The sequence below is a fragment of the Wyeomyia smithii genome, chromosome 3, assembly GCF_029784165.1.
Source record: "Wyeomyia smithii strain HCP4-BCI-WySm-NY-G18 chromosome 3, ASM2978416v1, whole genome shotgun sequence".
In the NCBI taxonomy this organism is placed as follows: domain Eukaryota; kingdom Metazoa; phylum Arthropoda; class Insecta; order Diptera; family Culicidae; genus Wyeomyia; species Wyeomyia smithii.
The window spans coordinates 70,702,931-70,717,428 of record NC_073696.1 but is presented as its reverse complement, the minus strand read 5'-3'; the positions used below and the strand labels follow the sequence as shown (position 1 = coordinate 70,717,428).

The 14,498-nt window shown below is 40.1% G+C and overlaps 1 protein-coding gene across 1 annotated transcript in view; it reads right to left on the bottom strand.

The window, feature by feature from the left end:
* LOC129728339 (proton-coupled zinc antiporter SLC30A2-like) overlaps window positions 1–14,031 on the bottom strand; it is an 84,072-nt gene extending 70,041 nt beyond the window's left edge. Inside the window, exons 1-2 of the mRNA XM_055686776.1 lie at window positions 13,997–14,031; window positions 9,690–9,853 (exon numbers count right to left, since the gene is read on the bottom strand). Coding sequence (XP_055542751.1) covers window positions 9,690–9,853; window positions 13,997–14,031 — 199 coding nt within the window. The remainder of the gene's footprint in view (window positions 1–9,689; window positions 9,854–13,996) is intronic.
* Between the last annotated feature and the right edge of the window lie 467 nt (window positions 14,032–14,498).

The following is a 14,498-nucleotide window of genomic DNA, read 5'->3' as shown; positions in this document are numbered from 1 at the left end:
ATTGAAAAAAAATTCACAAGCACTCGCCGGCTCTTACTCTTCTATAAATTAGAATTTTTAGAAACTTACTCGTTCGATATTATGTCAGTCACGACTATTTAGTGAATATCGAAGATAAAAAATAAATAAAAATAACTTATAACCATTGCAAACATGTTCAATTCTTGTTGAGTAATTTTTGGTTTTTATGGTAATCATATTCATGATATAAACTTTCAACAGCAGTCGTGCCTGCTGCAATGATAGACGACGAGAAACTAGCGGCGCTCTGCTCCACATATACTCTACGGTACTGTTGCTTTTACCAGCATGTTTCCTTCAAGACATCAGTTTTTATTAGGTTCTGAAAGCAAGTTTAGAAATTGTTCAAGGATGGGGATTGTTTCAAACTCTTCGAAAAACCTTTACCTTCGAGACATCAAATTAGTCTAGATTCATGAAAGCAAACATTAATTGACCTTTTGGGACGGGGAGACTCTGTCATTTTTTTTTTTTTTGAAATTCATACAGAGAATATCACAATGGGAATGGGAATGGTTGGTGTCTATTCATGTCATCTGTGTTAGAAGTGCTCGCATGTAATTGGGTCATTGTTCGCGAAAATTTGTCCTTGACACTTTTTATCGATTTTTACCGCTTTGCAATGAAAAAAAATAATGATAACTAGCGTATTATAAAATTGTTCAACATTTTTTCTATCCAACAACATATTGGTTATTGTTATCCAGCATGTGGTTATGCTGTTATTATCGTTTGAAATCTGACGCAACATTTTCCAGTTTCATTTCCAATTTTACAGAATGCATACCAGTATAGAAAACAAAGACGTAGTCCCACGTCAAAAGTTAGAATGCAAAATGTGTTTTTTTAATATAAAACAGTTGTTTTTAAAGATAGAGAATAACTTTTGTGTACAAAATTTCTTAATATTAACGAAAGCGGAGGCCTAGTGTGGTTGGTAACGTCTCCGCCAACCACGCTCGACGCCTGGGCTCGAATCCCACCGCTGACATAGGTGTCGATGGTTGTGAGGTGGCGTGATCCACTCACAACCAACCCAAACTGGTCTAGATTCAATCCTAGCCGACACCGGGAGATTTTCTGAGGCAAAAAATCTCTGGGATCACGCCTTCCATCGCATGAGGAAGTAAAGCCGTTGGCGCCGGTCCGTTAATAAACGGGTCGTGAGTTAGGGTCCTGGGTGTGGAGTCGCCTCCCTGGGCGTCGGTGATTGACCACAACAGTGACGGAACTAGACCGACGGAAAATAAGCGAGAATAAAAAAAAAAAATTTACGAAACAATAATATTGTAGAACAACTTTCCTTCTATCTACAAAAATAAAATAGTTGGATACTTGATTTCATCGAAAATTTGGGTCATCCCAATTTTTGATAATTTTTTGATAACCGCTTTATTATATGTAACATGTCTGTCTGTCTGTCTGTCTGTCTGTCTGTCTGTCTGTCTGTCTGTCTGTCTGTCTGTCTGTCTGTCTGTCTGTCTGTCTGTCTGTCTGTCTGTCTGTCTGTCTGTCTGTCTGTCTGTCTGTCTGTCTGTCTGTCTGTCTGTCTGTCTGTCTGTCTGTCTGTCTGTCTGTCTGTCTGTCTGTCTGTCTGTCTGTCTGTCTGTCTGTCTGTCTGTCTGTCTGTCTGTCTGTCTGTCTGTCTGTCTGTCTGTCTGTCTGTCTGTCTGTCTGTCTGTCTGTCTGTCTGTCTGTCTGTCTGTCTGTCTGTCTGTCTGTCTGTCTGTCTGTCTGTCTGTCTGTCTGTCTGTCTGTCTGTCTGTCTGTCTGTCTGTCTGTCTGTCTGTCTGTCTGTCTGTCTGTCTGTCTGTCTGTCTGTCTGTCTGTCTGTCTGTCTGTCTGTCTGTCTGTCTGTCTGTCTGTCTGTCTGTCTGTCTGTCTGTCTGTCTGTCTGTCTGTCTGTCTGTCTGTCTGTCTGTCTGTCTGTCTGTCTGTCTGTCTGTCTGTCTGTCTGTCTGTCTGTCTGTCTGTCTGTCTGTCTGTCTGTCTGTCTGTCTGTCTGTCTGTCTGTCTGTCTGTCTGTCTGTCTGTCTGTCTGTCTGTCTGTCTGTCTGTCTGTCTGTCTGTCTGTCTGTCTGTCTGTCTGTCTGTCTGTCTGTCTGTCTGTCTGTCTGTCTGTCTGTCTGTCTGTCTGTCTGTCTGTCTGTCTGTCTGTCTGTCTGTCTGTCTGTCTGTCTGTCTGTCTGTCTGTCTGTCTGTCTGTCTGTCTGTCTGTCTGTCTGTCTGTCTGTCTGTCTGTCTGTCTGTCTGTCTGTCTGTCTGTCTGTCTGTCTGTCTGTCTGTCTGTCTGTCTGTCTGTCTGTCTGTCTGTCTGTCTGTCTGTCTGTCTGTCTGTCTGTCTGTCTGTCTGTCTGTCTGTCTGTCTGTCTGTCTGTCTGTCTGTCTGTCTGTCTGTCTGTCTGTCTGTCTGTCTGTCTGTCTGTCTGTCTGTCTGTCTGTCTGTCTGTCTGTCTGTCTGTCTGTCTGTCTGTCTGTCTGTCTGTCTGTCTGTCTGTCTGTCTGTCTGTCTGTCTGTCTGTCTGTCTGTCTGTCTGTCTGTCTGTCTGTCTGTCTGTCTGTCTGTCTGTCTGTCTGTCTGTCTGTCTGTCTGTCTGTCTGTCTGTCTGTCTGTCTGTCTGTCTGTCTGTCTGTCTGTCTGTCTGTCTGTCTGTCTGTCTGTCTGTCTGTCTGTCTGTCTGTCTGTCTGTCTGTCTGTCTGTCTGTCTGTCTGTCTGTCTGTCTGTCTGTCTGTCTGTCTGTCTGTCTGTCTGTCTGTCTGTCTGTCTGTCTGTCTGTCTGTCTGTCTGTCTGTCTGTCTGTCTGTCTGTCTGTCTGTCTGTCTGTCTGTCTGTCTGTCTGTCTGTCTGTCTGTCTGTCTGTCTGTCTGTCTGTCTGTCTGTCTGTCTGTCTGTCTGTCTGTCTGTCTGTCTGTCTGTCTGTCTGTCTGTCTGTCTGTCTGTCTGTCTGTCTGTCTGTCTGTCTGTCTGTCTGTCTGTCTGTCTGTCTGTCTGTCTGTCTGTCTGTCTGTCTGTCTGTCTGTCTGTCTGTCTGTCTGTCTGTCTGTCTGTCTGTCTGTCTGTCTGTCTGTCTGTCTGTCTGTCTGTCTGTCTGTCTGTCTGTCTGTCTGTCTGTCTGTCTGTCTGTCTGTCTGTCTGTCTGTCTGTCTGTCTGTCTGTCTGTCTGTCTGTCTGTCTGTCTGTCTGTCTGTCTGTCTGTCTGTCTGTCTGTCTGTCTGTCTGTCTGTCTGTCTGTCTGTCTGTCTGTCTGTCTGTCTGTCTGTCTGTCTGTCTGTCTGTCTGTCTGTCTGTCTGTCTGTCTGTCTGTCTGTCTGTCTGTCTGTCTGTCTGTCTGTCTGTCTGTCTGTCTGTCTGTCTGTCTGTCTGTCTGTCTGTCTGTCTGTCTGTCTGTCTGTCTGTCTGTCTGTCTGTCTGTCTGTCTGTCTGTCTGTCTGTCTGTCTGTCTGTCTGTCTGTCTGTCTGTCTGTCTGTCTGTCTGTCTGTCTGTCTGTCTGTCTGTCTGTCTGTCTGTCTGTCTGTCTGTCTGTCTGTCTGTCTGTCTGTCTGTCTGTCTGTCTGTCTGTCTGTCTGTCTGTCTGTCTGTCTGTCTGTCTGTCTGTCTGTCTGTCTGTCTGTCTGTCTGTCTGTCTGTCTGTCTGTCTGTCTGTCTGTCTGTCTGTCTGTCTGTCTGTCTGTCTGTCTGTCTGTCTGTCTGTCTGTCTGTCTGTCTGTCTGTCTGTCTGTCTGTCTGTCTGTCTGTCTGTCTGTCTGTCTGTCTGTCTGTCTGTCTGTCTGTCTGTCTGTCTGTCTGTCTGTCTGTCTGTCTGTCTGTCTGTCTGTCTGTCTGTCTGTCTGTCTGTCTGTCTGTCTGTCTGTCTGTCTGTCTGTCTGTCTGTCTGTCTGTCTGTCTGTCTGTCTGTCTGTCTGTCTGTCTGTCTGTCTGTCTGTCTGTCTGTCTGTCTGTCTGTCTGTCTGTCTGTCTGTCTGTCTGTCTGTCTGTCTGTCTGTCTGTCTGTCTGTCTGTCTGTCTGTCTGTCTGTCTGTCTGTCTGTCTGTCTGTCTGTCTGTCTGTCTGTCTGTCTGTCTGTCTGTCTGTCTGTCTGTCTGTCTGTCTGTCTGTCTGTCTGTCTGTCTGTCTGTCTGTCTGTCTGTCTGTCTGTCTGTCTGTCTGTCTGTCTGTCTGTCTGTCTGTCTGTCTGTCTGTCTGTCTGTAATACTGAATCGATTATCGTGAACATTTGTACATAGGGGTACACCAGTACGGGGAAGCGTAGGCAAGGCGGGTAATTTGTATTTTATTGACTTTAAAACAGTGCAAATTTTTATACAGATGATTTTTAGTATAAAGCATATTTTAGTGACGTAACTGTGTTAAAAATTTAAAGTAACTGTGTCATTTGAAATTTTTCCTTATCTCTTTGGCGTAGTAGGGATGTGAGGTTAGCTTAATCAACCTTCAATGATTTTCAAACTGCTGAGTTGATCAGCATCAAATTCGATATGTAGAATCAATAGTGAGGTAAGATTTATTTTTTGTAAATTCCTTAACACCTAACTTGTTTACCGTACCAGTTTGTATACGTGGGTTTTCCAAGTATGTTCCAAATAACGTATCCAAATAACGTAATAACGTATAAAACTTTTTTGTTCTCTTTTTTTTACATTTTATAAACGTAACACCTAGGGGATTTTTAAAGGAAATAAATCGAGGAAAGCAGAAAAAATATTTTTTTACCGAAAATGTTGTCAGATGAATTATTTTTGTTTTTAAAACTAAGTTTGTATTTTTTACATAAGAATTCATATTTTTGTGGATTCTTTGGTTTATTTTCTTCAAAAATCACCTATTACTATTTTTCAGACGTCTCACGACTATAAAATGTAAAAAAGAGAAAAAAGAGGTTTTGACCAAAAAATGCATTATTTTCAACAAAAAGGGGAGTCCCTCAGAGCAAGAGATATTTCAATCGATACCAAAAATGGGTTTTTCCCAACTTCGAGCAAAATCTGTGATGGTCGTGTCTAAGTAAGGTTGGTTTGTAAGGATGTGTTTTTATTGATTATTATTTAGTAAGGCAAACGACCTTTTATTAACTCATTCGCGTCTAGGTGGTATGAACACTTCGTATGGAATGATCCATATCAAAAAGTGAAAATCACGAATCTCAATTATGTCAGAGATTACATAACCGCTTTGAATGAAATTTGTGTCATATGAACGGGCTGTCTTTAAAACTTTGAACTAAAAAAAATGTGGTTCGAAAGTTACGAAGCCAAACGTGTTGAAAATCACAAAAAAATGCATGCGATGTTGCGTGGAGGCATGCATGTATGTGTATGTTTGTATGTGTGTGTATGTTCGTATGTGTGTGTATGTTCGTATGTGTGTGCACTAAGGTTTGTTCCATTCAGTATTTGGCCGATTTCTTTTATTAACTGCATCGCCTCTAGTTGTCGTATCGAGAAACTAATGACAGAGTTTTGATCAGGAAAGATTGTTTGCTCAGTGGTGAAAATTTCGTCAGGATTCGAACACGCGTTGAAAAGTTATCAAAGATGGAACGCGAGAGACGAGAAAAAATCGAGCACACCCACGATGAAAACCCATGTAAGAGGAATGATCACCAAGGCTCTCTAACAACCGAAATGAGCAGTACTACAAAAAATGTTCCAGTTTTAATAGTTTTTTTTCAAATTGTCATTGTTGATTTGGCTGGAACTTTGCATAGAAGTTTCTATAGACAAAAAATGCCATTTTGGGCTATTGGTTTAATACTTGGAACACGACTCATTTGTAAGAAGATATGTTTTTGCCTTTCTCCTAGAAAGGTATAGCAATCACTTGCAAAACCGAAAGTATAAAAGTGCTCCAAAGGGCCGAATGGCATATATCACTCGACTCAGCTTGACGAGCTGAGCATTTTCTGTATGTGTGTGTGTGTATGTGTGTGTGTGTGTGTATGTGCAGATTTTTATTCTCACTCACTTTTCTCAGAGATGGCTGGACCGATTTTCATAAAATAATTGCAAATGAAAGGTCTTGTTGCCTTATAAGACCCTATTGAATTTTATTGTAATCGGATTTTTAGTCTAGAGGTTATGTTTAAAATGTGAAAATCATGAAACATCAATATCTCAGAAACTACACAACCGATTTGAACAAAATTGGTCTCAAAAGAACGGGCTACCTAGAAAACCCTTAAGTTTTGAATTTCATAAAGATTGAACTTGTGGTTCAAAAGTTATGAAAAGAAACGTGTTCTGAAGACTGTTTAATCTCACTCATGTTTCTCAGAGATGGCTGTACCGATTTTCATAAAATTAGTGTCAAATGGAAGGTCTAATTGCCCCATAAGACCCTAATGATTTGTTTCGCAATCGGACTATTACTTTGCCTGTTATGTTTAAAAATGTGAAATCCAGATATGCAAAGGAACATATTCCGAAGACTACTTGGACTCACTCACTTTTCTCAGAGATGGCTGACCCGATTTCCACAAAATTAGTGTCAAATGAATGGTCTAGCTGCCTCAGAAGACCCCATTGAATTTTACTGTAATCAAACTGTAACTTCATTTGTAATGTGCCGACTTGTGGAAATCACGAAACTTCATTATCTCAGAAACTACACAACCGATTTGATTATTATTATCAGATGAGCGGGCTAGTTAAGGGTTGACTGATGAATTATGATTGAACACGTGGTTTCAAAGTTTGGCTGCCCTACACGTTCCCATTTCATTTGATTATAATCGAACTTTAGCAACCGTTATGTATTAAATTGTTAATAAAACAACGAAAGTCTATTATCTCAAAGATTACATGACTTATTTGAACATAACTAGTGTCATACGAACGAGTCATCTCTCAAACTTACAAACAACAAACTTCACAACAATTTGATATGTGGCTCAAAAGTTATGGAAAGAAGTGAAATTCAAAGACTATTTAAAACTAAACCTGCTTTGATCGATATAGGTGGCCTCAACATAATTTAAATGTGGTGTCGTACTATTTGAACGTTCCAAGTTCATTGATTCCTTGCGGTTTGTTTGAAGTCTGCAAATGCACAACGAATCGGCCATAGGATATGATCAAAGTCAAATAACAAATCGTTTGAAATGATTGGTTTTATCGAAATGACAATATCCTCGTCTTTTGGCTTCTGTACATCACCTTAATTCTGAATATATTCATATTGGGTGGTATTCTGTCATTATCAGCAGACTTTCTGGCATCAATCTGACACCGGAAATACCCATATTGGGAGGTATTTTCAGTTGTTTTCCAGAAACTAAAAGTGGTCGTCTTCAAATTCAAAATAGTGACCAGGGTCAATGTTTGGTTTCTATGCATCATCACGTTTACGGAAATATCCATGTTGAGTATTATTCGGTCATTTCCGACTGTTGCCTATAAGTTGCCATCTAGCAATTCAAAATGGTGCCTGAGGTCAATTGTTAGCTCATTGCATCATTCTGGTTCCAGAGATACTCATATTGGATAGTATTTGTTTATTTTAGGCTGTTTTTCACAAACCGGTAGTCGCCATCTTGGATTTCAAAATGGTATTTAGAATACTGGGTAAAGAAAAACTCATATTGGGTGATATTTGGTCACTTTGGACTGTTTTTCAGAAACCGAAAGTCGTCATTTTGGACTTTAAAATTGCCTGTGAAATCAATTTCTGTCATCTGGGCGTAATTCTGGTTCCGAAAACATTCATATTGAATGATATTTGGTCATTTCCGGCTGTTTGCCAGACACCGGAAGTCACCATCTTAAAATTCAAAATTGTGCCTGTGATCAATTTTTAGCTTCTGTGCATCTTTCTGGTTCCAGAAATACTAATATTTAATGGGAATCGTCCATTTCAGGCTGTTTTCCAGAAACCGGAAGCTGCCATCTTACAATTCAAAATGTTGTCTGAAGTCGATATGTGGCTCCAGTCCATCATTACGGTTCCGGAAATACCCATAGTGTGGTATTTGGTCATTTGACGCTGTTTTTCCTACACCGAAAGTCGCCATTTTGGATTTCATAATGGCATTTGGAGACAATTTCTGGATTTTAAACGGCATACTGGTTAAAGAAAAACTCATATTGGGTGGTATTTGGTCATTTTCTGCTGTTTCCAGAAACCGGAAGTCGCCATCTTAGAATTTAAAATGCTATCTGTGGTCGATTTTAGCTCCTGTGTATTATTCTAGATCCGGATATTATTATATTGGGTGGAAATCGGCCATTTTCGGCTGTTTTCCAGAAACCGGAAGTTGCCATCTCACAATCCAAAATGTTGTCTGCGGTCGATTATGAAACATATTTGTTACCACTAAAAACATTCACCTGCCAATATGGTTCCATTTAGTTGATTAGTTCGCGAGATGTGCAGAAATTTGTGAAAAAACATGTATTACCAGAAGGGGGAGGAGCCTCAAACTATTATGGACATATTTGTTAGCGCTAAAAACATTCACATACCAAATTTGGTTGTATTTTCTTGATTGCTTCTTGAGCTGTGCGAAATTTGTGTTTGATTTTCATGGGATCCCTCCCTTATAGAAAAAGGAGTCGGGTTTCAAACCATTATGTACATATTTGTTACCACTAAAAACATTCACCTGCCAAATTTTGTTCCATTTGGTTGATTAGTTCTCGAGATGTGCAGAAATTTGTGTTTCATTTGTATGAAACCCCTCCCTTCCAGAAAAGGGAGGGGCGTCCAACTATTATGGACATATTTGTTACCCCTTAAAACATCCACATGCCAAATTCGGTTTCATTTGCTTGGTTTGTTCTTGAGTTTTGCAGAAATTTATGTTTCATTTGTATGGGACCCCTCCCTTCCAGAAGAAGGAGGGGTCTCAAACTATCGTAGGAACCTTTACCGGCACCAAAAACCCCTACATACAAATTTTCACATCGATCGGTTCGGTAGTTTTCGGGCCTATATAAATCGGACAGATAGACAGACTTGACTGCATTTTTATATGTAAAGATTACAACATCAATATTTTAGAACCTAAAGAGTGAATATACATTTATGGGATTGAGGCGTTATGTAAATCTATTTTTACAAATAATAAATTGAATGAGAAAGGCTGGGTCTGGCTGCTAGGTGGATTAATTTAGGTTTTTGGGAAGATATTGATGATTACAAATATTTTTGGGGCCATAATGGTTTGTTTGATCGGTGTTTGATCGGTGTGACTCCCTAAAAACCATTTTCTTTTTGAAAAAAGTTAAAAGAAAAATTAAAAATAATTATCCAAACAAGCTTATTTTTTAAAACTCTATTTTTTCTATAAAAACTAACTATAAAAAGACCCAAACAACGCAACCGGTCCGATCATGGAGAAATCAGGAAAAAAATAAAGCAGACAAAATAGACACAAAAATAAACATTGCGTATCAAACACTCCACAGTTCCCAAGCAAAGGGAACGCATGGTTAGTTTTTACTAGTAGTACCAATTTTTTTTAACTCTTCTAAAAGATTTGAGAAACACAATCGCAAAAATAAATTGAATGTTTCCTTTCAATTTGTTCCTCACAACATTGCTGGCAGACTTCGGAAAACAACTGCCTTACCGCTGGCACAGTTATGCCAATTCTGGCATGCCAGTTGGCGCATATTTCTATTCGCATTCCGGCCCCCCGAATACGCATCGAGAAGTGAAAAACAACTTACATTCTATTTTCCTAATGTTCAGGTCATCCGGTAGTTCGCAGCAGGATTGTGGCAGTTTCCCATGGACACAATAGGTAACTGATTTCTGCTGTCGGTACTTCGGCGTCTTCGTCCAGGCAACATCGGCAGCGTTGGCAGCGGTTCCATAGTTTTTCGTGGGCTCTCTGTGAACGAGAAGAAAAATATCTCGGTGAATCAACACTTTCGGTGCTATGTTATGCCACTGTTACACAGAAGTGGAAAGGGGGAAACCCTGCCAAAAGTAAGCGAATACTTACTTTTGTACGATGCAAAAGTATTCGCACGGATGCTAAACGGAAATGAACGATATAGAAGTAGGGTAGAAAAACTTCAAACCGTTAGAGTACGACAAGCAGAAAGATTGCATTTCCGCCATTCGGGGCGAAGAATTTTACCCGACTTGCATCGATGGATACAAAAAATCGGGGCCTCGGGGTAGTAGGTATGGGAGAAAGCAAAGAGCAAAATAAAAGATTGAAATTTTCACAAAAGCAATAAACTTTGCCACCACGGGATAAGCGGAACCCTACTGCGCCTGCCACTGGGGAGGTCAGAGGGTGGTAGTGAGCTAAATAATACTTTATTGCTGCCGCAGTGCCAATCCAATGCGTAACCTGAAAAAACCCCTCAAGATAAAAGCCGTAAGTTAAATGAAAATCGGCAAGAAAAGGATTCATCGCTCGTCTGCTAGGCGCCGGCAAACGATGCTCACTGCAATAGCTGCTGATCGGCAATATTTACCGACTGTTCGTGACGACGTTTCTTATCTCACTACAGAGCTGAAGTCATGAGAAAATAAAAAAACAAATTAACTCCCACGCGCAACGATAGAGAGTAATCTATTTCGAAATATAGTTTTAAGGGGAGAACACATTACGTATCAGTATTTCTACGAGGCTGATATTTCGTTGCAGTACGAACTTTCCTCACAGCCTGTGCTAGTGAAGCATGCTTCATCGTGCATTTATTTGGCAAGGTATTTGCCCAGGCGCGCATGTCAACTTTTATACGAAATAAAAAAAATGCAATTCCATGCCGCACAAAAGTACATATGCTTTCGCGTTTAATGATCTCGCTTCGTTCGGCATGTACCTCCGATATAACTCCGAAAACAGATGATGATAACAAAGATGGGGCAAAAAAATGCCGATGCAGTCTTCCGCTCGGTAATAAAAGGTTTTCCTTGCAGGTGGAATTGTTGGCAGCAGCTGAAGCAGAAACGGAATTTTTAATGAAAACTATCTTTTGGCAATTGCAACACTAGGAGCCAGAGCGCCAGTGCTGCGGACAAAGGCTCCTGGAGTGCCAGATTGAGAATAAATTCACATGCTATGGACTAGATACCAGGCCACGTTAACGGCTTTCAAGTCAGTGATTATTATTAGGCGATCGTGCCAAATTCGTGTCACTGAGGAAAAGTATAGCCTGGGTTGTTGATTTAATTTCCGTCATTCTGAAGCTTCTTTTTTAGATGTACCTACTTTTGCAGAAAAAAATGTTTGTTGGGTACGACTTATATTGGGAAGATGATGATCTTTCTGTCTTAAATTTTATAGTCTTTGGTTTAGCACTGGTTGTGGAACTAGTGAAAACTAGAATTTTGAAATTACCACCTTAATAAAATATTTAACATTAAACACTGATAGTAGTATTTTTTATTAAATCGGATTCCTTTCAACCCATTGGGTGTAACAACTATGCACAATCACCAAATGAAATTGTCGATCTCAAGTTTTTTTTGATGCCGTATGTCTTAGAAATGCATGAAACGTCGAGATTTGGTGTTAACTCGAAAAATGTTTTTTTCTAAAATATCAAATTACTGGGTCTTAGAAAATTCTTGAGCTTGGGGCCAATGGCATATATATATAAAATCAACTTTCAAATTTCGTTCAGCGGTAGGGCTCAAAAGTTTCATCTTTCCGAATAGAGTCCCTATGCCAAATTTCAGCTCGATCGGACATCGGGAACACGTGCCTCAAAGTGGTCAAAGTTTCAACTTTTTGACCGATGTAGACAAAGCGCTGGTGTTCATGAAATTGTCGATATCGAATTTTTTTTTCTGATGCCAAATGTCTTGGAAATCCATGAAGGTCGAGATCTGGTGTTAACTCGAAAAAAATTTTTACAAAAAAATTGAGTTTCAGGGACTTTAAGCTGGAAGATTTGAAACTTGAGCGCTTTGAGGCACGTGTTCCTGATGTTCGATCGAGTTGAAATTTGGCGTGGGGACTCTATTCGAAAAGGCGAAACTTTTGAGCCCTTCCGCTGAACGAAATTCAAAAGATGATTTCTTTAATATATATATGCCATTGGCCTCAAGCTCGAAAATTTTCTAATACCCAGAAAGTTGATTTTGAAAAAAAATTTTTTTTTCGAGTTAACACCAAATTGCGACGTTTCATGCATTTTTAAGACATTTGGCATCCAAAAAAAAATTGATATCGACAATTTCATGTATCACACCTGTGTTTTTTATCATCGTTATTTTTTCGTGAAACTTTAACCGCTTTGAGACACATGTTTCCGATGTTCGATCGAGCTGAAATTTGGCATGGGAACTATATTCGAGAAGACGAAACTTTCAAGCCCTACCACTAAGCGATATTCGAAAAATCGATTTTTATTGACACTCTACTGTACGGGTTAACTATATACTATGTAGTTAACCTGATATACTGCTTGTTGAAACTGGTGTACCTCAAGAAAGCATCGTGGGCTCGATCTTATACATTTTTTTCACTTCTTTGTAAAGGAACAAACATTCCCCTAAAAGAAGAAAGTGCAGAATTGTCGATATCATCGACATCGAGTTTGATTCAGTTCGATAACTTGGAAGGTACTTTCCCCTAAGACCAATATCAAACCACCGTCTTTTGTTCTGTCCCGTCCCGTCTGTCCCGTTAGTACGCCTCGATAAACCTTGTGAGAGTTATTTTTTGTGACTGAGAGAGTGTGCTCCTCACACGCAGAGAATATAAGTGATATACTAACATATCTATCGCCTGCGCGATCGAGACCCACCCATCTCCCACCGAACACGTGTTAACTCTATCATGTTATAAATTTTTCTCCCGTATCGCGAAAGTTCGAATTACTAGCACACCGAGTTGGTGAAATTGTTGAACGTGGTCAAATCAACCAACACTAGCGTAATAAAAATGTTTGGAGAACATTTGTCGACCAGGAAGACAGGATCGGGAAGAAATCAAAATCCAAAACCCACTAAAACGACAAAAAAGTGAGCAGCAGTTTCGAGCGAAATTCCAACCTTTCCGTCCGAGATGTCACAAGTCTACCATAACATCACAATTTTTTTTTTGTGTATTAGTAATATTTTGTAATATGTATCATTATTCTGACATCCCAGCTGGTCTCGAGGTGCGATGCTGACATAACAAGCCAGTCGTCGTAGGCTCGATTTTTGGCTCGAAAGAGACTGTTAGTGTCAGTAGGATCGTAGCGCTAGCCCCGCAATTGTCCTGTACACAGTTGGCTGCGAAGTCTGTTTCTAATAAATAGAAGGTCGAGTTCCGAATCGGAATGTAGCACCTTTGCTTTGCTTTGATACATATTCTGATTTTAATTTCTGTCAAGGGGCCATCCACATACCACGTGGACAGCTTTGGGGGGGGGGTCTGTGTGATGTCCACGGTCCATACAAAATTTTTAAAATATGGGGGGGGGGTTAAAATCGTTAAAAGACTGTCCACGTGGTATGTGGATGGCCCTCAATGTATTGATTGTACAACGGTTGCGTTATGCATTAAACACATTATTTGTGAAAAGTCAAAGCAATCGATGTATGTTTTGAGAGGTCGCATTGGTTAATTAAGGCATGAACTTTGGTGTGAGGCACGTGTTCCCAAAGTCCAATTGAACTGAGATTTTGCACGGAGATTCTTTTTAAGAAGACGAAACTTTTGAGTCTTACCGATGTGCGGAATTCTTTCCATGGTCCTGCTCTTCGTCACGCTTCTTTCTTCTATCTCTATTTTCTTTTGTTTTCCTTCTTCCCTAGTCATCCCTATCTCTTCACTTTTTCTATGTCGCTATCACTTTTCATCGCTCCTTCTCTTCGCTCTTTCTTAATCTTTTTTTTTCGTTTAGTGCGGTTGTTGAATACCTGACCTTTTCCCCTATTGTGATAGATCTTTGTATGCACATATCTATCCAATTTGCGTTTTTTGTCGATATCTATCCTAATTGGATTGTCTATCATTTTCAATATTAATCCATAATTTCTTTTCCATTTTGCTTTCGCTATCTATTTCTCTTTCTTTTACCCTTTCTTTTCCTTTTTGTCTCTTTCCCATTCCATTGTTATTCTCTATATCAATATCTATCTCTATCTTTATCTCAATTTCTATCTCTATCTCTATCTCTATCTCTATCTCTATCTCTATCTCTATCTCTATTTCTATCTCTATCTCTATCTCTATCTCTATCTCTACCTCTATCTCCATTTCCATCTCCATCTCCATCTCCATCTCCATCTCCATCTCCAACTCCATCTCCATCTCCATCTCCATCTCCATCTCCATCTCCATCTCCATCTCCATCTCCATCTCCATCTCCATCTCCATCTCCATCTCCATCTCCATCTCCATCTCTATCTCCATCTCCATCTCCATCTCCATCTCCATCTCCATCTCCATCTCCATCTCCATCTCCATCTCCATCTCCATCTCCATCTCCATCTCCATCTCCATCTCCATCTCCATCTCCATCTCCATCTCCATCTGTATCTCTATCTCTTTTTTCTATCTATCTCTTTCCCAATATCTT